This window comes from Seriola aureovittata, chromosome 1, assembly GCF_021018895.1.
Source record: "Seriola aureovittata isolate HTS-2021-v1 ecotype China chromosome 1, ASM2101889v1, whole genome shotgun sequence".
NCBI lineage: Eukaryota > Metazoa > Chordata > Actinopteri > Carangiformes > Carangidae > Seriola > Seriola aureovittata.
The window spans coordinates 9,160,270-9,188,176 of record NC_079364.1 but is presented as its reverse complement, the minus strand read 5'-3'; the positions used below and the strand labels follow the sequence as shown (position 1 = coordinate 9,188,176).

General features: G+C 40.0%; 1 protein-coding gene across 1 annotated transcript; it reads right to left on the bottom strand.

Annotated features, from left to right (window-relative positions):
• Positions 1 to 121: 121 nt before the first annotated feature.
• LOC130170220 (mothers against decapentaplegic homolog 3) lies at positions 122 to 27,626 on the bottom strand. Its single transcript, XM_056377420.1, has 8 exons — positions 26,940 to 27,626; positions 9,784 to 9,977; positions 9,243 to 9,377; positions 7,829 to 7,954; positions 6,682 to 6,894; positions 6,387 to 6,524; positions 5,074 to 5,218; positions 122 to 2,791 (listed from the first exon to the last, which is right to left on the bottom strand). The coding sequence occupies exons 1-8, from the start codon at positions 27,140 to 27,142 to the stop codon at positions 2,668 to 2,670; spliced, it is 1,278 nt and encodes a 425-aa protein (XP_056233395.1). The 5' UTR covers positions 27,143 to 27,626; the 3' UTR covers positions 122 to 2,667.
• Positions 27,627 to 27,907: the final 281 nt, after the last annotated feature.

Sequence of the window (27,907 nt, the reverse complement as noted above, 5' to 3'; positions counted from 1 at the left end):
GTGAATCTGACTGAATACAAAACTAACTTTGACAGTTACTGAAATAAAGATGTGGTCTGACATTTAAGATCCGTACAACCCAGCTTCAGTTCCCTTCTTACTTTGCATGCTGACCCCGGTATCACCACAAGATATATATTTTATTCATAGACCAACAATAATAAACAAAAATATAAAGCATCACATCAACCTTTTATAGGCAGAGAAAAATAAAAGGGTATAATTTTTTACAGGACACCTAAAAAGACCAATTCAGAGCACAATAGCATAAATCACAACTAATAATGACGATTACAGTGAAAATTTTGAACAAGGGGGAAAAAAAAAAACACAAGCACTATAAGTTGAAGAGTGTATAAAAATGACAAATTTGCTTGCAAAATATTCCCTACTGGGTAATTACATTGACTATGGGGTTTGAGAGCCCATTAGGATCAGGACTGCTGTGTTCAAGGACACTAGAAGCTCTACAAAGAGCTGTCTTGTCTCAGATCGGTAGATGCTACTGTTTCTGAAACAATCCCATTATAGTTAGAACGTTCACAAGTCATTATCATTTAACAGAGATCAAAATCTACCAACTTTAAGTAAAAGTAAAATCTCATGGCTTTGCTGTTCTCTTGAGTCCCTAAAATGTTAAAGATTAGCACCACCGGGCTGACATTAACATCAAAGGCTGCGTTAATGTAAATAAGTATTGTAAAAAGAATCAAAATATTGTCCATGTTCACCCACTGTGTCTTTGTCTAGTGTTATGGAACCAGAAGGAAATCAATCCACTTCCACCACAGTGGGTGGCTGAAAGGAACTGGGACCAACGCTAAGACTATGCCTTTCTATTTCACCAATACCTTTTTCCAACTTACACTTTTTTTTTTTTTTTTGCATTTTAAACTTAAATTTTGTTCTGCTTCCAAAACCCTCAACATTATAAAGGTTAATGGTCATATAATAACACATGTATGTACTACATGTACATAGACTTAAAAAATAGGGACATCAGATTATGAGGTTCTACAGTTATTTACATGCCTCTATCTAAACATTTCCCTTTGTAAAAAGCTGTGCTTTGTTCTGAAACCGCCTCATCTTCACAGGTAGAAAAATACAAGGTTCATATCCCCAGACCTGCCAGCAGTATATTCTGTCATGTCATGCAAAAACACTTGAAAGAGGACCTTAATGTCCTACAAAAATAATTGGTAGCAAAATAGACTTTAAAGCCTCGAGAGTCATGAATCTCTCATTTTCACTGGTTTCTGTACACAATTCAGCTGTTTTTCTTTGACGGTCCTGAGTGTGCAAAAAGTCAATATTACTGATGGTTTAAAATAAGACCAATGTCATGGACTGCTGAGAGAGAAAATTAAAAAAAGCAAAGGCGTCTTCCTGCTCTCTTTCTGCAGAGTATTCCTATCACATACACAAGTATTCCTACATTCCTACACTACATTTTGCATGTTCAATGTGTAATTTAACTGAAAGTCTGCAGAACAGTACAGTATGTGAGATGTCTTCAAGTTCTGTGTAAATGCCTGTTATGTACTTCCTACTATACAATGCTGCAAACATATTTTGCAAATTGGCAAAGCTTCCTGAAATGAATGCAGGCTATATTTCACATAGGCCCCTGACAAGCACTATTGAAGCTATGGACTACAACTGTCATCGAATATAATTTTGTCCACATCTCTTTATAGAATATCAACATTTTACAAAAGTGCATCATCTTCCTGATGACATTTGATGAATATCGCTGTCTTCCAGCTCTCACATAAGGGTTGTAACTCCCGTCTGCTCTAACGTATCCTGAAACATCAGACTGCTTCGTCAGACTAATTTAGCTCCCGGTTGAAATCAGTGAATGGTTTACTATTAGAGGGGGAAAAGCTGAATCTGAAGTTTGACAGATTCCTTACTTTGTCTTTTGTTCCTTAAAGGTGTAGTTAAACATCCTGTTATTTGCCTTATTAGAGTAACACAGAGCGCATAAAATGACAGTATGAAAACCTAAGCAAATATTTGTACTAGGCTACAGTATATTCCTTCACACAGTGTTTACACTGTGGTTGACCATTTCCATTATTCCAATGTCTTCATAACCTATCAAATGCCCAAATACAAAAACAAAGTCAAGTGAAATGCATTTAACATGATCTTACATATGCTTTACAAAATTGGTATTAATGCTTAAAAAATTAATTCATTTTTAAATCCATGGTTCACTTTAACATCTGTACAAAAAATGTAAAAATTGTGAAGATGAAATTTCAACAAAAGCGCAAAGAGAATAAGTATCTCTTAATAAAAAAAAAACAAAAAAAAAACAACTCTCCTCCCATTTCTACAGTCTTTCTGGCACATAGACGCCTAAGAGAAAAACTGCCATCAAAATAATTCTGGACAAAATGTGGAGATTATACTAACATGGTACTGCTTTAATGCACTTGTCCCCTTTTGCCACAAACAATATGTATATAAAAAGTGCTACTGTCAGCTGGTGGGGAGGGAGGACTAAATTACAGATTGAGGATTGGCTGAATGGGGGGGGGGGGTTTCATCATCTTTCTGTACTTGTGTAGCCATTCTTGTCTGCATGAAGTCTGTGTGTTTTTAGTCACTGACAGGAGACGTGATGTACAGGACATGGGTGGTTGAAGGGCTTCCCTAAGAGACGCTGGAGCAGCGGATGCTGGGGGAGCCCATTTGTGTGAGCACCTTGTCCAGCCACTGCAGGGGGCCGTTCAGGTGAAGCTCGATCCAGCAGGGGGTGCTGGTCACCGTCTGTCTCCTGGGAGAGACAGAAAGGGAAACAGATATTAAGGACACAGTGAGAGCTGCGCAGAGGACAGGACCAGGGTGAGTAAACTTACAAGTCAAGTTTCAGTCAAAGTCACATCAAACTACTCTTTCATTTTAGCTGCAATGCGAGGGGCTGAATACAAAACAATAATGCACAAAATACTGGATGATACAGACTTCTGAGTTACACTTGAAAAGTTTTAACACTTATTTAAGACAGAATTTAAGATGTGTTTAAGGTCAAATGATCCTAGTGTATGAAGTGAACTGAAAAACCAACCCCTCTCTTGTCTATTCTCCTGTCATTTTTTCACTGGGGATTGGAAAACTAAAATCTAATCTATATTCCATGTCTGTAATAATTTTATTTTATATGGGTCCATCTTATCAGCACCTCCTCTACATGGTGATGAGTTTAACGGAATCTGAATCAATCTGATGACAAGAGCCAAAACTTGCCAAAACTCTATGTTCTTCTAGAGTTCAAGTAGTGCTTTTATAGGTATCATACTGTAACTGGAAATAAGATGTTTTGTTTCATAAACATTTGTTACTTTTGTCTTTGAACCTTTGAGAAAACCTTTGGATGTTGCACTTGCATGCTCTTGCACATGGTTTTCAGTTTTAATTCATTTCTTTTGTTCTTGATTTGAGAAAAACTTTAGAAGAAACTGTATAAAAAAAAAAAAAATCTTTTCCAGACATTCAGCCTTTTGATATCTGTATCCTTTGGCTCTTCATTGATTCCCTACAGACTTTATACAAAAACCTCTTACTGATTTTCCCACAGAGGAGAGGAGAGGGTGTTCAAAGTAATACGATGTATGCGTGTAAGTGGAGTTAGGTGGCAGCTCTTAAAAAAAGAAAGGTCAGATTTCTAAAGACATTCTGGTTTCAGTGGCCTCACCCAGTGATAACCCTGTCATTTTTGTCTCCGTGCTTTTACTCCTTTGTGTTTTTTTTCAGGCGAATCATGTTTGACACCAGAGTTTTGTGAACAGCACGCAGCAGCAGCTTTAAGGGAAAAGAAGGACGTTCGTGAAACTGAACATTTCATTTGTTCTGAGGCAGACGGAATGAGCTAAATAAAACAACTACTCAAAGCCATGTCAAAGCCAACAACAACAGAAGGTGAAATTTATCCTGTATGTTGTAATACATCTAATTTCTGCATTGGCAAGCCAGATGAACAGAGACACTTGCCAGCAGCATGATTTCTCCCATGGTTTATATGGTTTGTTTCATAACATATTGTTTTTCAGAATAAATTAGGTGCCACAATTATAGTGTTTGCAAGATTTTTTCTTCATCTTTACATTTGTCTGCTTTTATAAATTAAACCAGAATTACTGCATTGCAGTTGTACGCCTCTGTTAACAGTTGTATTGTCTTGCTTTATGGCTAAAAACATGTTTTGTGAGGTCACACTAACCAAAATCAGTTCATCCTTGAGTATCCAAATAACTAAAAGAAATTTCCACAAAGTGTTACTGAGATACTGTGTTCATGTGAACGGGACAGAGGGATGGAGGCACAACCTGAAAACATAATGCCTCCGACCACAGCTGTTGCTGACACAGAGGTACAGCAGTCAGCAAGGAAAAAGACAGAGAGAATGAGGTGTGGGCGGAGGTAGAGAAGAAGCAGGGCTTGGCTGGTCCAGTAACCTGTTTTTAAGTGCATCTACATGTCAGCATTTAGTCTGGGCAGGACTGGTGAGCAGTCACTCACAACACAAAGGTTTCCTCACTGTGGAAACCTCCTGTGCAGAGCCAACTTTCATCCAATCATCTGCTCCCCTTTATTCCGTGTCCTCCTTTCTTACTATCAGTGAGTCAGACTGTGTGGAAAACTGGGAGGGGACGGAAGAGGGAAAGTCTGACATCTCCTTTTTGACACAGTACATGTGTGTTTATTTAAAAATAGTCTGGCGTGCCAACTGGTGCCTGTTTCTATTGATGAGGGCTCGGCAGCGTCACACACCGGATTCACCGGGTGTGGGTTCAGAGTGTGAGCAGATGCCTGGGGAGCGGGGGCTGTCGGAATATGGGATATGATTCACAGTCTGTTTGTTTCTATTGTCTGTGTTTACATATGGGCTTGCTAAGGACTTGATCTTTGCACAGCAGCACTCACAATGTTGCTGACAAGTTGGTTGCAGGTTTTTATCTTCTGTTAAGCAGTTCGGCTCTGTAGCGGTTGAGGTTTACCGTTATGGAAATGAGTGAGTGGTTGTCATTAACCCAGAGCGGATCTGTCACTGCAGCTTACCTGTACTCTGCTCCCCAGCCCTTGACAAAGCTCATGCGGATGGTGCACATTCTGGTGAGCTGGTACACAGCCTCAAACCCCTGGTTGACTGACTGGGCCAGCAGGGCCGCAAACTCTTGGTTGTTGAAGATCTTCAGGTTACATCCTGGAGGAAACAACAAACCAGGACAGATGCATCAGAAACCAAGACACTTAACCTTAACTACTACTTTACATTTTTATATAAAGTAGTGTATTAATAAAGTAGTTAATACAGTGATCTTAATCAGGCAAACAAGATTTAACTTCTGTGTGTATTAAACCTTATGAAGTCTTTAGTAAACTTGAGGGCATTCAGTTCAGACTTACTAGGTCTAATCTGATAAGACTGCAGAGAGTTTTATGTAAAAGTGACTCGGACACTTAATCCAGACATGGAACCGACATGTAAAAGTGCATTCACATTCATGTAAAGAGGTGCGTGTCTGAAATTTGCTAGTGACTCAGAGTGTACACAAGTGTTAACATTTTGCCTCTTGACAACTAACCTCCATTAAGACTTATAGATGTGCTGTGTTCAGGAAAAACTTGTAACAATTTTACAAATCATGTGGTAAAATTACGCAGACTCCAGCAAACAGGAAAACCTTTTTTTTTTTTTAACCAGACTACACTATAGCTAAAGAGGACATCCCTGCTGATGAGGGTGAGTGATGGTCTAGATGTGGCCTCTGTTGTTCACTGTTGCGATGATACAGCCACAGTAAATCTTTTCTCAATCATCCATTTTAAATTAACTTAACTTAGATGAATCACAGCTTGGCTCGGTAAAAAGGTCCTGTAATGTTGTCAGTTTTGCCACAGACATTGGAAGTGCTCAAACGGGAGGATTTTGGCAGCAGAAAGTCATCACTACTACTGCAGTTTCAACTAGTTGTCTCCAGATTTTTATTTTTCCCCTCACCAGAGACTACACCCAGCTGTGAAAGTTGGGAACAACACAACTTCAAACTGGACATTTTTTTATGAACACATAAAGACAAGGTAAATATAGGCATCTGCAAAACTAATTTGTTTTTCTATGTGTTGGCCTCAACATTTATATACCACTTCATCATTAACAAACACAGATGTAGGAGAGGATCAAACCGCCAACCTTGTGATTAGACCACCCTCTCCTCCTCCTGGACCACAGCTACTCTCCCCTTCCAGTTTTACCTTTCGATTTTTTTTCTTCCACCAACCTCCAAACTGCTCGCCTCTCTACTTCTTGCCATTTGTGCCGGTCTCTGACCCTAACTTTCTCCCTGTCTGTCTGTCAGCTTGACACACACCTGGAGGGATCTTGCAGACTGTGGCAGGGTGCCAGCCATAGCGTTGGTTACAGTTAGGGCTCTGGACAAAGATGGCGCTGTCGCTGAGACACTCGGCAAACACCTCTCCTCCGATGTAATACAGCCGCACACCACGGCCTTCAAGAAAACAGAAACACGACACACTCCTCAGATCAAGCTCATGTCATAAAGACATGAGCAGTTATTACACATGCAATGTCTTCTTTAGCATTGGCACAAGTAGGAAAGGAGCACTACATGATGATAAATGATTATTATTTGATTGGAGCCCTACCGATATGTCTGCGTGTTAACTCAACAGATGCATTGCGGTTGACGTTGGACAACAGGCCCAGGCAAAAACGCTCTGAGTTGGAGGGGTCCGTGAAGCCGTCCACTGTCAGTGAGGGCTGCGAGGCGTGGAAGGTCTCTCCTACTCGCTGGTTCAGCTCATAGTATGAAATGGAGCACCAGAAGGCCGGCTCACAGTAGGTCACTGGCTGAAGGTCTGACACAGGGAGACAGAGAAAGATGCAGTTTGTTTTCATCAAACCAAAATGAAAGGTAAGAGACAAAGTAGAAACAAGAGATTTGAGTATAATACAGTGTGGCTGTGAATTCACTGAAAATGTGCAGATCAAGAAATGTAATGCTTGAAATGATATAGGAGGAAGGAAACAAACAGGTACCAGAGGCGAGAGCAAATCAGAGAAATAACTGCCAGAAGCAGAATAAGTGGGAGAGAAAATGGAAATGAAGAGCAACAATGAAGAGGCAAAATGAGTGAAATGTGGGGAGAAAAGGGGCTGAGGTGGATGTAAAGGGGGAAGAAAAACACCACCAAAGAAAACATTAGGCTGAGCTTGCGTCACAAAATGTCAAACCCATACGCCGTTTCCCAGAAGCTTTTACCAGACAAAATGTGGAAACTCAGCCCTCACTGATGGGACACTGGAGCCAGAATGGTCAAATTACAGGCTTATCCATGATAGTTTTCAGTAACTTCAACTGGTTCTGGTAATTTACTCTTTTTTCCCCTCAACATGACCACTCTCAACAACTTCAACAGTTTGTCCTTGGCTTTGAAGTCCAGAACAGAGCTGGACGGCACTGCCAAACGAAACTGGTGTGATTTTGTTATTTCACCAGTTGCTTTCCAGCCAAGCCCCCTGGCGTCTTTCCATCCTGATAGAATAAACGTAGGATATTGTCATTGATGTTAGTGTCGGCTGGATGGTGTCTTGGCCCGTTCAGCAACTCACATGGTGCAGGGAAGACAAAGGCTTCTTTCATCACCTGGTTTCCTCTTACAAAAATGGAGTTAAATCAAACAGAGAATTCCCACTGGGGAGATACACTATTGAATCATTTGTCTGCGTGTGAACACAGACAGACAGAAAAGTACACAAACACACACTTGCACACTCAGACACAGTCCTTACCTAGGTTGCTGTGTGTGGGTGAAACGGGGTTGGGTGATAGGTTTGGGGAGCTTGTGTCCATGCTATGGGTCATCTGGTGATCGCTGGTCTCTCCATCCTCACTGAGGTAGCCTGGTGGTGGCGTTTCTGAGACGCACCAAAGCAGAGCCAACACAAAGACACACACACACACACAAACACACAGACAAAATCTCATTAGGTTTGTGGCAAGCTTCCCTAAGATAGCTCTGGTGGGAACACAACACAGTAAGACAAAAAAGAAAAGAATAAACACTGGCGAATCTAAAAGAATTACATTACATAAAAATTTACATAAAATACAGCAAAATTTCAATGTAGTTTTTCTCTCTTGCACACATGCTTGCTCTTTTTGTCCCTGCTTCTCTTGCTCTACTACTAATGTCTACTACTCTGAAATTAAATGAAATTCTCTTCTTTATATATGTGGCCACATTTCATTAAAAAACCTGCTTAGCAGTGGTGAAAGTAAGTACCTTTACTCAAGTGCTGGACTTCAGTACAGTTCTGAGGTACTCGTGCTTTACTTCAGTATTTTACATTTTCTGCTACTTGATACTTCTACTCCACCACATTTCAGAGGGAAATACTGTACTTTTTACTGCTATTACTATTTGATAACTTTAGTTACTAGTTACGGTGCAGTTTTAATTATTAATACTAAATATGATCAACAAATAAATGATCATTTACTATTATAATAAAGTACCTGGCAGCCCCATCTGTACCAGCTGCAACATTAAAGTTGTGCGTATATTCCTGTATTAATATGTATGTATTTATATACTTAACTATGTTTTACCAATTATTCTGAAATGGGTCATTCTGCATAATAAGTATTGAGTATTTCTTCCACCACTGCTGGTTAGCACCTGATCTGTGTTTAACCCTGGTTGGGAGGAATACGCTGAAGTCGTGTCAGATAACAATTGTTCATCCATTCACAACTGCAAAAATGACTGTGTCAATCTGTATTAATCTGTGAATTTCTGACACTGCACAGCAGCAACAATGTTGAACAATCTGAAATCACTCAGAATCTCAGTGAAAACAATTTGACAATGTGTAGGATACAGATGCAGATACAGATGTTACCAGTACTCACCTTATAAAGAACAGGTTATCTAATAGGAGCCAAAATCAAATGTCCCAACTATCTAAACAACTACTTGTCCCCAAGATCTAATTGTCTCTTAGGAATGAACTCTCAGTGATTAAATGACTGAACAGAAAAGACAACAATGTGATATGTTGCCTGATCCATGTATAATGTTAACAGCATGGCACTGGGATGCTTCGGATTATCAGACTTGTGTAAAAGATTCTCATACAAGTCTTGGTGTTTAAAGGAGTATCTGAGCCTTAGTGTGAATCCTGTTAGGAGGCAAGCTGGTACCTGGTATGTAGTTGCTCTGGGGCTCAATTCCAGCAGGGAAGTTGGTGTTTTCAGGGATTGAATGGCTGTAGTCATCCAGCGGCGGGAACTCACTGGGGATTTCTGTGTGTCTGGGCACCAGCACTGGGGGGAGTACTGTATAGTGGACATAAAAACAGACGTATACACACAAGTAGTTCCTTAGAAGATAGCAATAGTGATTGGTTTTATGTCTGTTTGAAAAAAAATAAATAAATATGTAACACAAAACAACTTAATAACAAAACAATAAAATTATGCAATAAAACAATAAAATACGACAGTTATGTGCAATAAATAACAGGGAAAAAACTGGATAGAGCCTGTAGATAAAAACAAGACTATAAAAGTGTGCTTTGGCAAAAAAAGCAGATAGTTCCATAGAAAATGACCCTGACAGCAAAGTGAAATGAAGTCAAATAAATTTGGACAAACTGTAAAACTTCATCCTTTAAGTTCTTGGAAAAAGTTTTTTTTAAATTTTTATTTCAAAAAGCTCCAAAATGCTCCAAGTTTGTGATACCTGGTGTCTCTACTCTCTGGTAGTGGTACGGGTTGACACACACTTCATCCTTCTTCGTGTGGAAGGCATACTCGCACAGCTCCACCGCCCGCAGTTCGTGGTGGGACTGCAGGTCGGGCCAGCGCCACAGACGGCAGTAGATGACGTGGGGCAGACCTTTTCTGTGGGAAACCTGCAGACGGCCATCCAGAGACCTGCAGACAGGAGGCGACACAGAAGAAGACACGTTTGTCAATAATATGAACGTTTATTGTTGGAAATACTGGTTTCTGTTTCCAAGCAATTTTCAGCTGAGAACAAAATGTTTTTCTTTTGGTATTTTGGTAATTTCTCAGCCTCATATGTGTAACAGGTTGTGTAACATTAGATAATTTACTTGAAAGTTTTTTTTGTAACTAAAGTCACCTATTTGTATTGGCCACCTAATCTTTATAAAAAAAAAAAAATAACATGCACACATTTCTTTTCTCTATTTTGATTTGTATTTTTAAGAAAATAATTAGACACCCCTTTTTGATTGGCTGTTACAGCCTGTGGCTTTAGTATTAATGGGTTGTTTCAAACTTAGTGCTGACACTACGGGAATACACCCTTTTTTTTTTCTTTCTTTTTTTACAGTGTCGTACCATTATAGTAAGAGAATTTTAAAAAATGTTTTTAATTCAGTCTTCCTATAAGAATTCCCCACACACTGTTTTGTCTTCTAAAACACATCAAACACTCGGAGGTGGTGTTTACTGTTGTTGCTAAGTCTGGCCTCTGACACTACCTCCCACTGACGAGGGTCCCAGCTGTGTGTACACTAGTTATGAGGTGATGTCTAATAATAAACAACCGGCAATGAGATTACAGTATGTATAACAGGAATTTCATTGTGTTGTATAACATCTGCACCCATCTGGTATACAATGCTGTTGGCAGGATGATGATTTAGTCTGTCAGATATTCATAAAATGTAGTTTGATGTTGCAGATTGACATAATGGGGTTGTAGCCCGTAATCTCTGAGCACAATGACCCATGAAAAAAAAAACATCTTATGCAAGAGGCAATGACCACATATGTCCCTTCTATCTGTCTCTCACCCATTCACTAATACACAAATACAGAGTAAGGGTCAAAGGCTTAAGCTAAAGCCCTTTAGAAGGACAAATATCTGTCCACAAATAAAAACAAGGCTGTGTGCTGTGTAACGAATGAAGCTCAGTAATATCCCATCTGGGTCAACCATTATACACCCAGTAAGTGAAGAATGGTGTTTTAATTTTTCATGGCAAAAGCTTTCATTCGCTGCCTCTGTACTTTTAAAAGGGGCTGGGGAGTGTGTATGTTGAGGTGGGGGGTTGGTGTGTTGAATTTTTCAGATGGTGTCTGAGTACTTTATGTGCACACAAACATAGAGAAGCATACAGTTGAAGAAGCAAGCTGTCACTGGAGGAAAGCTGGTGAAGCTCTGGATCTAAAGAAACGCATCCCTAAAGACTGTAAGTGAGAAGTGGTGTGTTAATGCACGACTGATTCACTCTACAAAACTAAGAACCCAAAAGCAAGAAAGAATCCTGTAAGAATATGTCAGTATAACCCAGAAGAACTCTCCTGCACCCCACAAACCTTAAACTGTATGAACTTTATACAGGTACGGCAGTGCAAGGTTTTATTGCTTATCTAATGGCTGAAAAGCTGGAATTAGGTTGCCACATTTTTCACAGTTTATTAAAAAAATCAATTTGTGACCAAAGAATTTAAAGTTAATAGCAGAGGTGTCCTCAACAAAGAAACATTACTACGTTCAATCAATAAAACATAAAACTGCACTTCTTCATAAATCTCACAATAAAAACAGAAGTAATGTATCGCTGTATTGTACTGTCTCTATTAAAGCTCGTTCTTTGTTTCCAGAATGAGCCACAGCAGCATCACGCAGGTTATCAATGCTGACACATCAAAAAAGGGAAGTGAGCAACATAATCACAGCAATAATGATGATAATAATGAATCTAATTCATCATGGCTAAGAACATAACAATGTAACACAAGCAACACAGATGCGTGTGTGATCAAAGAACTCAAGGACAAAAAACAGATTGTGTTGAGATATTTGGCTGCTTCCACAAGTACAATCAAGATACTAACACAGAGGAGACAAATAAACTCGAACACTGTAATCAAGTATAAAACTATGGAACATTGTCAAACCCCTTATGAACATTTTTAAAGTTGTATTGTAGCTTGTAGCGCTGTTCAGCTTTAAACATTTAGTTAAATGACTTTTGGTCAGCGTCTGTGAAGACCTTGTGATACTTGTGATCACTGTTCCTCTTTTCTATTGCAGTTTTCCTGTGTTTGGCACGCATCAAGTCACGATTTATTGAGGCTTTCCCTTCGACACATTGCATAATTTTAAAGTGTTTCTGACTGATGCAGCAGCAATTCAGGCCTTTTTGTAAGCTCAGTAAGTTGCATCAAAAGTCACTTTGTTACACCCCCATTAAAGCTAATTGGTTTTACAAGGATTGGACAAAATAAAACAGACATAAAAACTGTTAGTGGCTTTGAAACAACTAAATCACAGTAACAAAGACAGCTGAAAAAGTGAATCATAGGAAATTGTCCTCCAAGTCATGATGCCACGAGGGAAACACATGAAAAATGCATTTGCGAAGAGGAACAGTGATCACATGAAGACACACACAACATTGACTGAAGGAAACGAGATTAATTACAGAACGAACTGCGCAAGTTGGAACAATACCTCTCTGACATTATCTACAAAAAAATCTGCATTAAAAGATTCAAAGACGTACCACTTAATGCAGGGTTATTGTGGATGTACTGTAAGGTGTTCGCTTACTGTGTTAAATGTTCAGACAGGGCTGATCTGATGTCAGTGGTATGTGTGCTAGGTCCCTGCTGCTGAGTGGGTGTTTGGTGGGGCTAGACTCTGTGTAGGCTGAGACAGACATGCACAAACTCCAGTGGCAATACTGGCTAGTTGGTGTCCTACTTAAAGTCCTTGTCTTTGTAAAGCCCACTTTATCACTTATATTTTTTAAGTTTTCATAGACTTGTAACTTGTCCCTGGGCTTGAGGGTCACCTGTACTGTAAACAAACATATGTTTACATTCAGTGTTTCAGTGGGATAAACAAATTGTGTATGTCTCTGAGGTTTAATAAACAAACGTGTTCCTCACAAAACATTTAGAAAAGCCTTTTTTTTTTTTTTTTTAATATTTCAAATTGCAAACTAGGGCTGCAACTAATGATTATTATCAATTATCCTGGCGAAGATATTCAACTTACTATTAAGTAAAACAAGAAAAAGGAAACTACTGTGATACTTCAATTAATCTAACAGGCAGTGTATGAAGTATCAAAAAATGGCACCACATTGACAAACTACAACAGCGAAATGCTCTAACATGTATTTGTTAGTGATAAAAAACAGATTAATATACCATAATAATGTAACACTATGAAAGAAGTGGTTTTGCATAATGAGCATTCATTTTGATACTTAGATTTTACTGATGATACTTCTGTACTATTTTTTCTTAATTCAGGACTTTTACATGTAATGTATAATATAATATAGTATCATGCTACAATGTGATGCTACAATATTTCTACTTTACTTAAGTAAAGGATCTAAATTCCTCCATCACTGCTCTTTATCTACAGATAAAAAAAAAAGAAGAAAAACAAACAGCAACAGTCAAAACATTGTGTTTATGAAACACATGGACAGGTCGAAACACACACACTAGCCTTCTCAATCTGACTGACTCACTTTATTGAAGAGATTTATGACAGCATGCTGAACGAGACTTTGATGAGAAACACCTCTGTGACAGTAAAAACCGCTCCTGCACCACCACCAAGCCTCAGCCTGTTGTTTAGAGGAAGAGCTTGTAGCACTGTCTAAACATCCAACCTCAGATCCTGCAAAACACTTAAAAATGATTTGAAGCTCAGAGTCCTTCAGCTATGTAACGGGGGGGGGGGGGGCTATGACCCCAAATTCCCCGGGCTCCTGTGTGTGTGTGTGTTCCAGACTGAAGATTTGAGGGACATGGGTGGGATCTGAAGGCTTCCAAGAATCCAAGAATTCAGGCCAAAAGTTTTCAACCTTCAGCTGCTCCCTGAGGCACCAGAAACTGGTCAACAGACTGATTTTATTTACAGACACGTAACAACTCACACTGAATTATTAAATCAATACCAATGATGAAGGAATAACTTTATTTTGTTTTGCTTAAAATATATACATTTTGTGGTGCTCAATTTTGTTTAAAGTGTTTTTTTTTCGGTTTGTCACAAATTTGGCTTTAATAAAGTAAACAGTATCACCTTAAACCTTGAAATTAATAGTGTATAAGCCGACTGCAGCATGAGCTAATTGTGTGTTCAGACTTTATCCAGTTATGCAATGGTGTATTGGTTGCAACTAACAATAATTTTTTCGATAAAACAATTAGCAGTTTTGTCTGTAAAATGTCAGAAAGCTGTAAAGTGTACCAAACACAAGTATCAGATATTCAGTTTACAGTGATTCAACAGGAGAAATTTGTGAATTCTCATATTGTGAAAATGGTACCAGCTAATTTTGGGAGCATTTTGGCTTAGACATGAATTTAAATGCGATTTTTATTCCATTTTTATACTAAAATTTGCTTAATTCTAGTAACTGATGTAAACCTGTGTTAAAGATTTGTACTTTTAACTTCATAAAAATGTATTTCTGGCTGGACCGCGACAGCGAGGCCTGCCTGACATATGAGAATATCGCTGACTGACTGACTGATGAAGTTACACAATTGGTCAGCCGAATGCCGTGGGACTCAGTGATCAGGTTATACCATTGATCAGCCGGCCGAGTGTTGGACTTTCCCCATTGGCCATTGCTCTTTCAAAATGAACTGGCAGGAACAGTTTTTCTATTGCATCATGAGGGGGCGTTTACAGGCAGTGTTGCCAACTTAGCGTCTTTGGGCGGAGTTTCAGTCACTATTTGAAACTTGTTCCATTGTCTGAAAGTTGTTGTTTATAGTTTTCAACTACGACCTTAATTTGGCACCTAATAATTATATTCATTATTGATTAGTTTTCCAATTATTTTTCTTATTTAATCAATGAATTGTACAGTGTATAAAATGTCAGAATCACAATATCACATAAGACAAATAAAAATAGCAAACGCTCACATTTAAAAGGTTATAACTTCTTTGGCATTTCTGCTTGGAAAACGACTTGATGACTTAATGATGATTAATCAAATATCAATATCAAAACAGTCCATTTTTGGTTGCACGGCTAATCAAGACTAACTGAAAACCCCAAAATAAAGAAAATAAAAAATATCTATGATGTCCAAACTTCCACTTATCTGTCCTTGATTGATCTTTGCTGCCATCTGTAAAGACAACATGTAAGATTAGTTAAAACCTGCCTGTGATTGTAGCCTACATCTTTCCTTAATTCCCTTTCTGACTGACAACAAGAGTCAAAGCGCTGACGTTTCTGTGTCAAGAGACAGTCACAGTGAAATTGATGTCCAAAAATGAAAGGGACAAATTAGTATAGATTTTTTTTTTTTTTGCCGCAGGGGAAATTGTGTTGACATGATTGTGTGCCATGACCTGCGGCCGAGGCTGAACTTGACTTTAAAGCACAAACCAGCATGTCTGTTTTCGTCAATGGTAGGGAGTACAATCTCCATACACCCGCACGCACGCACACACACGCACACACACACACACACACACAGACACAAGGGTATGAGAGATGGTAAGATAGAATGACTATGCTCCCAAGAGATTCACACATTTAGTAATCAACTGTGTGAAAAGGCTGTTTGAAGATGAAAGGGAGGAGGATATGCCAAAGTATGTGATTGTGAAGAGGAGTAGATACACAAACTTTAGATATGTGGGCATGTGTGTTTGCCTGACTCATAAAACAGACTGAGACTGAGCAGATTGAGCTTCCATGAGCGGGTGGGGGTGAGGGGGAGTGGGGGGACAAAACAAACACTCTGAGGCATGCCCAGTTACGCTCAGAGACACAAACATATACACTGTGTGTGTGTTCGGGCTGGCAATGGTCCTAAAAGTGCTGAAGACACACACACACTCTCTCTCTCTCTCTCTATCCTTGAGGGCTAAGACCTTTTGACGTGGACCTTTTACAACTCTCTGCCAAGCTTCGAACTCAAATGAAAATCTAAGCACACCAAAAATTGCCAGCAAACACTACGAGCTAAACTAAATGCATTTTACAGTCTAGTTTTTTTTTGTGTAATTGTGTAAATCAGAAATTAAGATAAGTAATGCTTAAGTTCCTTCAAATACATGTAAAAACATCAGGACCTCCAGTCACAATCTGTCCTCTAAGAGAACAAGGCAGGGAGGACAAAGTGGGTGATGGATAAAGAAAGGAGGGTGCTGCTGGACAATAGGGCTGGCAGACTGTCTCAACAGCTCAGGGCAGCTCAGAGTGTCTGTGACTGGGCCCCCTAAACCCCCCCACCCCCTTCTCTCTCCTCCGTCTGTCCCACTATCTCTCCGTCCCAGTGCTGAGTGAGGGGTGAGGGTGGCGGTGGTGGTGGTTGTGGGAGTGTGGGGTTGTAGAGATGAAATGGCCTTTGTGCCTTTCATAAAGTCTGTGGCCAGTCTGTCGAGCCATGAGCAACGGGGCTGCAGTCCAGTGACATTCAGCAGAGGGCTGCTGTCTTCCAGTAACAACATGCGAAGAGACAAATCATTCACTAATTCAGAAGAAAGGAATTAGGTTAGTTTGGTTTTGAAACCTGACACACTTCACCGAACCTGTAAAGTTATTTTTGCAATGAAGAGTTATAATTTAACAATGTTGGTGGTTTCATTTTCCCTAAAACTGCTTCATCTACTTTTATACCAGGCACGTACGTCACACGTTAATGAATGCATTTTCAACCCTCGTCGAACCTGTTCTCGTACGAGTGTTATCACGTTAATCCCTTGTCGTGCTAGCATTCAAAGAATCTACAACCACTGAATTACTCAGAATTAACTCTTATTATACAATTACGAAATAAAGATGGTTTCAGTTTGAGTCCTGTCTGCAGCTGGCATCTCCTTTTATCTTCCTCTCCCACTTGAATTGGTTTGAGGGAGGTGGTTAAACTATATAACTCATTGACTTTAACATTGAACTGAACACACTGATTAACAACCAACACAATGACATGGGGTTAGCCACATATCTGTTTCTTTTTCATTTTGTCTGTGTACAGCGCTTTGCAATATCTGGTTTTTGATAAGTTCTATATAAAGTGCTATATAAATTAACTGTATTATTATCATTATCATTATTATATGTATGTATAACCCTGTGTTCAGACCAAAAGACAACAATAAAACAATACAAGGGGCTGCATCGGTGGGGGCGTGTTATTTTGGACACCAGTGAGACGGTCCAGTAATAGACAGTTTTCAGGCCTATCAGATGCCGAAACACTGTACAGCTGTTTGTATTTGAAAGGATTTTAGAGTTAGTTAATATTACAACACAATCCATCGTTTTTATTTAAAAGAACCAGATGGGGATGTGTGTTTTTGATTAATCCATATGGCTTAATATCTGAGGTCAATCATTCCAGTCATTTTTCAAGCAAAAACTCTTTTTTTGGTTACATATTCTCAAATATGATGACTTGCAGCTTATTTGTCTTTTGTTTTTGAGGTTTTGGACAAATACAAGGCATTTCAGAGACAATTAATCAAGAAAACAATCAAAAGACTAACCAAAATGAAAATAACTACTTGTTGCCGTCCTAGAAAGTCCTTCTTTGACAAAGGGGGGGCAGATGGTAAATCCTTTATTTTCACATGAACATTTTCTTGAAAGACAAACAGATTTCGAAACTTTTTTTTTTATGTCTTATTTAGATGTTTTGGTTTACAAATATTTTATCATTGTGTGCCAGTAGCAATCAACTTTATCACACAAAAGAAAATGCCCAAAGTTCACAAATCTTGGCATGTGAGTGCATTCCGGCAGTGGAGCAACTCACACAGAGGAACATATTCCGCACGCACACACACACACACACACACACACACACAACACACACACACACACACACACACACACACACACACACACACACACACACACACACACACACCTCCCACTCTCTCTGGAAAAGCCATCAGACTTCTCTTTTTCTTACAAAAGAAGGGGGGGGGGGACTGTGGGGGTGAAGGAAGCAAACCAAGAATAGAGTGTGAGAGAAAAGCAAGTCCCACAGGTGATATCATAGGGCTGGAGTGTGCTGGGACCAGTGAAGGAGGGTCTAATGTGAAACAAGAAACCAGGAGACAGACGACTGGCAAGGCTAGACGACAAATAACAGTCTGAACTCAAAAACTGGGGAGACGATAGAGGACTGGCAACCATTAGTTTTACTGCTAATAGTCAATGAGTTGAGCAGCCTGTCTCTCTTTTTCTGAATCAAAGTGATGAATGACAGAAAATATTCCAGATGCAAGTCATCAATAAATTTTTCCCCACAGTCCAGTTAAGTAATTTTTCCTACAGTAGGGAGTGAAGGAGTGTAGGCAGATCTACTAATCCAGTGATAGCCCATCCTCCACCTGGATATGATATCTCACAAAGTGAGATTCCTACTGTTAAAACAACCTTTAAGTTTGCTTTATGTTATCATTATGTTATTTTAACATGCCTTGCCTTTTCTTTGCTTGATTATCCACCATTTCTGTTACTTTTGGGGTCTAATAATTTTGGACACAAATCAACCCCACGGCCAGGCCAACATCTTACGTCATTAGTTAATTGTCGATTCTGAGCTAATGGTCAAAGATCCAAAATGCAGGCCAATACAATAAGTTATGTGAGCTGAAATGTGGCCAAAATAGTGTACACGTCTGTCAACAGATCATGGAGCTATCTCTGCATGCACCGGGAGTGAAGGACTAGACAAATGTCTAAACACGAGCAGCCATACATGAACTAAAATAGCTTTAAAATGGCAATGTTTGGATTTAAATCAGGAAATACAATATCTGATCAAAGACCAAACAAACAAGATTACGAATCTAATTAGGAACTGATGTCCAGCTACACATCAGACAGGTCAAAAGCCTTTTAAGAAGATCCACTAAGTCTAATTTTGCTGAGTTGTCACACATTTGTTAAGCCATCAGTCTTGTTTTTCGTTGCTGACACCTGTAATGTCACAGAGAGAGACAAAAGAGACTAAACTGAGGATGCGAATGAAGGATTCAATAAGAGTTCATGATCAAGCTAAATGATCTGGGTTTTCGACCAACTAGGAACCTGATCCATTAAGGAACTGGCCATCAGAACCCATCCCTAGTCTCCTGTGACGCTGTACTGGGTGTCCTTCACATACAAGTGTATGGTGAGCCCCTCACTGGACTTACGTTTCTACTTCTTCTTTGACTGAAGTGGTGCTCTCATCTTGAGAGCAGATTCGAGGATGAATGTTTCAGACAACTTAATAAAACAAATGCTCAACACATGATTTTTTTTCCAACCAGTGTCCCACGAACATTCATGTTTATTGACTCATCTGCTGAAGCTTTTCAGTGAGTCCTGGACCACTATGGAATATTTAGTGACACTGCTTATCTTCAGCTACTTTAACCAGACCTCTAAGTGGTTTGTTACTCAATTTCTATATTTTTAGACTTTCACTTGTGCTCCTGGCTTAAAAGTAATCTCCCTCTTTCCATTTAAAGCCCTGCTCCTCCATGTCAAGTTGTTTTCTCACACATATCCAGCTGTAGTCCAGCACCCGTAGCAGCAGCAGCAGTAGCACTAGTGGCCAGTGGAGCACAAAGGCAGGTTTGTTGTCTGGTGAACGTGTCTGTGTGCATGTGACTGTGTGTGTGTGTTTCTGTGTCGTACACGCGCACTCCCCCGCAGATAGTGAGACGGCCGGGGCCAAGTTGAGGCAACGCTGTCTCTCTAACCCCCTCCACCCCTGGTGCAAGCCACAAACCAAACAGCAGCCCACGCCCTCCTCAAGGCCCCGGCAGGCAGAAAGAGCATTCCTCTGAGCTGACTAACCACATAGACACACAGACACACACACACACACACACACACGATACGACTTGCATATAGAAAATCTATATTGAAAGTTTAGCACGACAAACTACAAGATACTTCATGTAGTTTAATGTGATTCGGTGTCATTTCAATTAAAATCCTCGTTATTCATTTAAACATCAGTAATAACAATGTCAATATCACAATATTACACCATCACTATGTGACAATTAAATGTAATCATTATCCAGCAGTAGCATCCGGCTGAAGCCACTGACTATTTCTGTCCTTGAGGTCATAACTCTTTGGTTACAAGAAGATTAAAACTATAACACAGGTACACACAAACATACTTTGTCTGTCTTGACTCAAAGCATGATCCCATTTCTATCAAGCAAATCAAACAATGACAGAAATGGCCTGAACCCAGCTGAAGTGGGTAACTTATTACCGTGATTAGAGCAGCCAACCGCACACAGACAGAAAACACACATAAACTCTCTGTAACCTCTCTTGTATTGCGTCTCTGTCAGACAATGCTGTCTCGGATGACTCAGGTGTGATACTTGACATGAAAACCTACTGGTGAGGGAGAGAGAGTGTGTGTGCTTGTCTAAAAAGGAGATAGCAGACTTGAAGAATAATTAAGAGGATAGTTAGAGAAAAGTGCAAGGATCTTTGGTTCTGCATTTGACATACGATGACCATGTATGTTCATTCTCATTAACTAAACCAACCGAATCAACTTTGATCATAGTAACAAAACAACTTGTGTCAAATATGATGGCTAACAACTAGTTCAAGAAAAAGACTGGAAATATTAAAATCACTAGGAAGCACAAACAAGCATTAACACACTGTGTATACTATATATACAATATGTATGTGCAGTATTACTACAGTAGCTGCAGCGTGTGTGTGTCTGTGTGTCTTTAATCTAGTCTGTCATGCAGACACACGCAGACACATTTCTTTTGATGTTGAACTGCTGTGTAGCAGGAAAACAAACCAGTTCTATCTCAGCTATTAGCGTCTTTCTTTATCTACATGCAAACCACACTAACCGTGGTCTTCCACCGATAAGCTGGGGAATCCATCACTCTGCCTCTTGCCAAATATTCTGTCTCCTTCACTTCCTTCATCTAAACCCTTGGTTTTCTGGTTTACCTTTCTCTTTCACGTTCTGAAATTTCAGTCTCTTGGCTCACCTCTGTTGCTTTCACTCTTTTATTTTGTCTTCTTCTGTCCATCATTGATGAGCTGTCCTCCCTGATTAAAGTACATTCCTCTACCATGATGACAGGTCTTCCCCTCCAGCACCAGACACAGTGGGAATCCCCAACTCCTCTTCAGAGCTCTGTATTCCTCTTTTATCTCTGGCAGAGTTTCTCTCATTCTACCTCTGTCCCTCTATCAGAGCCCTTAACACTACAGCATTAATCTGGCTGATAACAACTTGCACTTGTACGTTGGTGTTATTGTATCAACCTGATACGGCTGAAAAGGACCAATATGTTTCAGTATTGAGACCAAGATCTTTTTTTTTAACCTTTCTTTGAGAAATAAAAACACATTTTTCTACAAAACCTGTTTCATAAAACAAAAGGGGTGAACATTTGCGAGTCTGGATCACAAAGACACCTTTATTTGATTGTGGAGCTGTGGTTTAAGCACAATTAAACATAATTGTGGACTTGTGAATGGTGATGTTTGTTTGTGAAAGAGTGCTGGTCTTTCTGTCCTCTTGCTTCCTCCCTCCCTTCCTTTCTCCCTCCGTCTCATAGTAATAGTCATAATAGTCTTTCTATTCCCTGTCTTTCTTGTTTTATCCTATCTTTTATTTCTGTGCTTGGGACCTCTTCACTCCCTACCTCCTGCCCTGACATGCAGCAGTGTGAATCAGACAGTAGTCTTGCTGCCAGGAGGGATGTGTGTGGACAAGACAAAAGCACTACCCAGCACTGGCCCAAACCCAGAGTAAGTTAAGGTAGGTAGAAGTGAGGAATCCACTCCCCCAGGCTCTGTGAAAAGACACAACACACATACACGCAATACACACCTCTGATCATTTCTGTGAACATATCACCAGTGTTCCCCCACCAAACTGCTTTTGGATTCCTACATTATTTTACAGCTCCGTAATCTCCCATGCAGCACTATTAACTATCAAACCACCGTTAGACATAAAACCTGCTAAATTAATAGGTGTATCTTTCTGTTTGGTTTCAATATATAGTCCTCAGTTAAAGAATTAGTCTCTGTCGAAACATGACAGAACCATCACAGATAGGAACGCAATGTTTGTGTAACAATTGGCACGCAAGACTAGACAATACCAGAAGTTATTGAGTTTACCTGTCAGCGCCTTCTAATTTCAACGCCAGACTAAATTCCATCTGTTGTCGCAGCTTATGTAGTTCGTTATAGTCTCTCTTCAGAGGCAAGTCTGCCAGTTTAATGTCATGTCTATCAAGAAGACGCATTTACAAAACCTAGTGGCTTTATCATTAGTTTGCACATTACAACTGCTAAAACTTATTGATTAGTTGATTGCCAGGAAATTCATTGATGACAACCATTGTTGCACTACAAGTAACGGCACAAATAGGCTACAAATAAATACTGTATATATCTTGCAGTAGGATGTTAATGAACGCTTGGTTTAATAGTCAGCAACTCTTCTAAATTAAACAAAAAAATATACCTATATCTGTAATTGTCTTCCAGAATGACAAAGATGACAAGTGTTTTCTGCTTGGTCTTGCAGTTACAAGTCATTGCAAAATTAAAACTGTGTCCTGACCTGACACCGCTGGGGTTAAGGTGTGGGCAGGTTTGCACACAATAATGACTGGTGGTTAGGGTTAAGGAGAGGTCAAGGTTTAGGTTTAAGTAACTCAATGGTTAATATTAAGGGAACATTGTGGTCTGGGTCAAAATAACTGCTTCCTTAAGGTTAGGGAACCTTCATCATCTTGGTTAAGTTAAGGGAACAATAATGGCCGTAGGAAACAGGAACTGAGCAGCAGTGTGATGTTTTGTCAACCCATCCAATCAACCTTACCTTCTCCTTCTACCTCTGACTTTATGTCCATTTCCTTCTTTGCTCTAGAGATGGAAGAGGGTCAGAATTCCTATGGCCACTGAAGGGCTTTGTTACTTTAGTGTAAGAATATTTAGTTATTGGGCGGTTACAGTAGGAACCACCTGAGATATTGACCAATCTACAAGTATAACTGAAACAGACGTGGCTTCTGTTTACAAATGCTTCTTGAAAACACAAAGAAAGTCATTTCTTAGTCATCCTGTCACATCCGAGCAAAGCAGGCTACCACACTTCACATCCCCGCCTCCACCATTGGAAACTGGTAGACTTTCATGGACTGACGCACTTTACACACCAATGTTTGTGACTAACCCAAGTTTACAGCTCATAGGAGGAGAGGATTTTAAAAGGAGAAACGGGCAGAAAAAGGGGGAGGGAAGCTAGGTCAATACCACAATGCCACAACTGCTCGTTGTTGAATGACTAAGGCATGAACTTGGACAGGAGCCTGAGCATTCACTTTGCTTAGTGTTCTTCCAAAAAGTAAAAACAGCTCATTGTCAAAACCACAGTGACCCAAAAGGCAAGTAAAGCCGTAGCCCTGCCCATGCGATAGGCATGCCCTGATATACTGTACTGTGCATTTTGTTTTCAGCTTCAAATGGGATTGTAATTCAAAGTGACTGTAACTAATGTTTTTTCATGGGATGCAGACTTTATCTCCAGTGTAAACATATTGGAACATATACACACACTTGCACAAGCCACCGCAGCGCCCACATCAACCACACACACACACCACCACCAACACCCAAAAATAAGTGTCTCTGACCAAACTCACACAGTTTGACATGTTATTTTAAATGTTATCTAGCAGCGCACAGCTCTTTTAAATCAGCTGGCTTTTCAAAAGCTCATAAGCATCTCATTTTTTACAATCTGGCAAGCTGAACAGTTGGAGGTTAGGGCTAGGATAGATGTAATACAGACGTAAAACTTACAGGAAGGCGTGGTGTTGGACAAAATGTACAAACATCATTAACTTTGTTTGACAAAACTAGAAAACATTAACCTTGAGATTTCGAAATCGGCTCTTGGCATTTACCCCTCTAAGATATGATATCTGAATCAGCTGTGATGAGTGAATCACCTGTTTCCTCCCTTAAATTACCACACCAGATACCTGATCTGCTATTCCACCACGAGATGCAACTCCTGACTCAATCAATGCGCAGTGCCTGCTTCCTTCAGCACTCAGCATCACAGCAAACCGTCATCAAAAGGGGTAGCGATGAGCCCCATCTGGGAGTTCATGTGTCAGGGAGATAGGAGCTGACCTCCCCATGGACATGCCTGAACATGCAGGCAGCTGCTGTCAGCGAGCCAGAACGTAGGGGAATTAATAGAAACAGCAGCTCTCCAGGGACACTGTTAGCCCACACTGACAGCCAACTCTGATCTGGGGTCATCTTAATGCACTCTGCCTCTTCCCCTCTGCATTAGTCGGTGGGAAATATGAAACCTGGATCACGGCAAACATTATTTAACTTTCCGGGTAGGCTTAACTCTCAATGCTGGCCCAGGCCTGTGCAAGCTGTGATATGCACACTTGTGGCAATCAAGAATGTGGGAGTGCCCTGTGTGAGGTTACATTTTCATCTGACACACTGTGTGCTATTAAATCTAAATTGCCCACAGACGCAAGTGATATTTTGTGTACTAAAGCAAAGGTTTGAGCCTTTATTTGTTACTTACTACAACTTATAAAAATAGTACACACTTAAAAATAGCTGTGGACATACACGCTTTTGTCGGTCTATGAAATACACCTGACTAAAACTAATATGACAACCAGAAAGATCCTACTTAATTGTTCGATTTTGTTTCAGCTGTTATAGAAAAATTTGTTGATTCAACTTCACTTTTTTAGAATATATAGATTGTGGGTGTGTTGAATTATTTTGCACTACAGTGAGAGGTCGACTACCCTCATTTAGGGCTGCAAGTAATCATGTGTCCTATTTGAAATGCTGGAAGCTTTGGAGTATTTGTTAGTTTCACTTGAAAAATTACTCGAACGAGTAATGAACAATCATCAAAATAATACTGATTATGTTTCTGTCAATCAACTAATCAATTTATAACTAATAATTTCAGCTATACACTCACTGATGTACTATACATGGATTGGACAAAATTTACCAGGGTGTACTTGAAAAACAACTGGGTGTATGTTATATCAGAGATGGTGATTCAAGTTTGCGACTTGAGACTTGACTTTAACTCAAGATTTGGGACTCGTGAACAATCTTTATATTATCACCTCCTTCAAGAAAGTCACGTGAAGTCATGAACCCATTACATTATGACGCAGATCCGCATAATTTCCAGTGAATTTCCCAGGTGTAAATTGTTTGACATGGGCCTTGGTGGAGCGCTGCACTCCACTGAGGGCATTTCGTAGTTTTATTATTAATATTACGGAAATGTCTGACGAGCTACACGTCATTACAGCCCTTATTATCATGCGCAACTATACATAAAGGAGTGGTGATAATGCAGTACATACATTCTTAGATATGGCAATGCAGTGTTCTAAGAAAAGCATGCAGCAGATTACAGAACGCTCATTACAACCAAAGACTTGAGACTTGACTTGGACTTCTCATCTCTATGTGATATAGACGGATATATGCTGCTACTACAACTCAACTAATAAGATTACAATAACACATTTTAGAAAGTGAGATAAATAAAACTCAAGACTTCTGGCTGACACTGCCTGTGTTTATAAACGCACCTCTCAAGCCTTTACCTGGCTCAGCCTTTTATCAGGGGAGGAAAGTGACTGCTTATGAAGAAACTGACTCCCTAAATCTGGTGTCAAATACAAGTATTGATTATTTGATCTAAATAATGTGCAGATATAAACAGGGTTTCTGCTGGCTTCAACAAGTTAAATTCAAGGATTTTAATTGCACATAGAATGCAATTAAAAGTCTGTTTCACAAACTAAACTAAACTAAAAGACAAATTGAAGGCAGTTTACAACAATAATTTCTAATGAAATAATTGATTAAATTGGCAGAAAATGCATGGATTAACCAGTTGAAATTGATTAATCAACACTTGCCCATCATGAGCTGATGAGCTACTGTAGCTTTAGCAGCAGTGACAGTATTTGCTCCAGGTCTGATGTTGTTGACTGTAACTCAACGTTGAACAGCGTCCTGCAGCATAATCCACTGTCACCGCAATCTTACCTCTAGTTTGTACATATATAGACTAACTATCGGCAACCTCGTCTCGAAGACTTTGTAATATCTTCTAATGCATTGTTGTTGGGGAAACTGAATTCAATGCTTCATAAAAAAAAAACTTTTCAAGACCTGCAGAAACCCTGACAGAAGCAATGAAAGGAGATAAAAGAGCCCAGCTCCATAGACTCGCCTACGCACTAACACTACAGAGCTAGAAAGCGTCCCAGATTAAGGCCAAGTTATATAACTTGGACTCCATTTGTGCTTTTGCATTGCATGTGCGCTGCAGTACATGCACACACTATAGGTCGTTTTCAACAAAAGGACTTCAGTTAAATGTCAATTTGATCTGAAAAAAACTGCTAAAACTTGTTTCCTTGACTCAGTTCACTTAAAGTAGCCTGCACATATGATGGCATGGCAGCTCGCTGACGAGATATTTGAGCTAGCTTTTCCTTCTGGACCACTGTTAGCTCGTTAAGCATTACCTCAGCCACCATGTTACTGTATAATAAACGAAGAGGGAAGAGTTTGAAATACTGACACGAGGAAGGAAGTGGAAATGTCACCTTCTCAGTCAAGAGAGGATGCCAAACATGTGTGAGGTGAGCACGCTACAGTTAGCAAACAGTGGTATAAAATTATTATTTTTCATAACAAAGGTGTGATTGATTAAATGCTTTACAAAAAAAAACAAGAGGGTGACCTGCCCACCTCTGATGGCTGGGATGCTGATCTCACGGTCAACATCAGCACAGCGCTCAAACTCTCCTTACCTTGGTATAGTGATGCATTTCGTGTTAATATTCTGGGTGGTGATGGCTTTCTCCAGTTCGTCCAGTTGTCCCGTCTTCTTCAGCTTCTTCACGAGACTTTTCACGGCCTTTTCACACCATTTCTCCTCCTGGCCGTTCTGCTCTCCTTTCTTCCAGCCCAAAAGTCTTTTGACAATGGGGGGAGTGAAAGGCAAAATTGACATCTTGAGTTCAGTTAAGTCCTTCCAGTGTCGTGAAGTCCGTCGGTTTGGACAAAACACGGGGACAGTTGCTCTTCAAACGGTCCAAACAGTGGAGACGAACGCGTTATTTAGCTGAAGTCAGGTTGTTGTTGTTTATTAAACGCCACACGGAAGCATCCCGGAGTTAAACCCTTCAGTTTTAGCGCACTCAGTCCGTCTGCATCGAGCTCAGCGGCGGACTGTGCACCGGTAGTCTGTTGGGTTGTGGATTTAGTGCTACTCCGCCAGGGAATCTAGTCCCGTCTGCACTTCTTCAAGCCGTGGCTCTTTTACATACACTCAACTTGAGTCACACCCAGACCACGTTTTTCACTCGTTCAGGATTCAAACGCCGAAGTGAAAGTACTTCGTTTGTGTTTTACCAAGGGTGCTCTAAACCCCCCGATCAGCAAAGTTTTGTTAAGTTCATCCGCGGTGCAGAGTCCGCCGACTGAAGTCTGCGAGAAGTCTGCATCAAATGCTAATGCAGGGGCTGCTGCTGAGAGTCCCCATTCAGGCTGCACAGCAGACCTGTGAAAGGCCAGTCTGAGCAGCTGGCCAAATGTGCAGCGCTGATGTTGCACAATCTCTGCCTTTTCCCTGCTATTGCTTACTGATAAAACTGCATGTGGCTGTGACTAAATAGGCATAGTCACACTCACACACATACACAGATCACTTGACTTATGTAACACTCAATAAAACAGTTTATTGCATGTGAGTGGACTAAGAAAGTTCAATGAAACT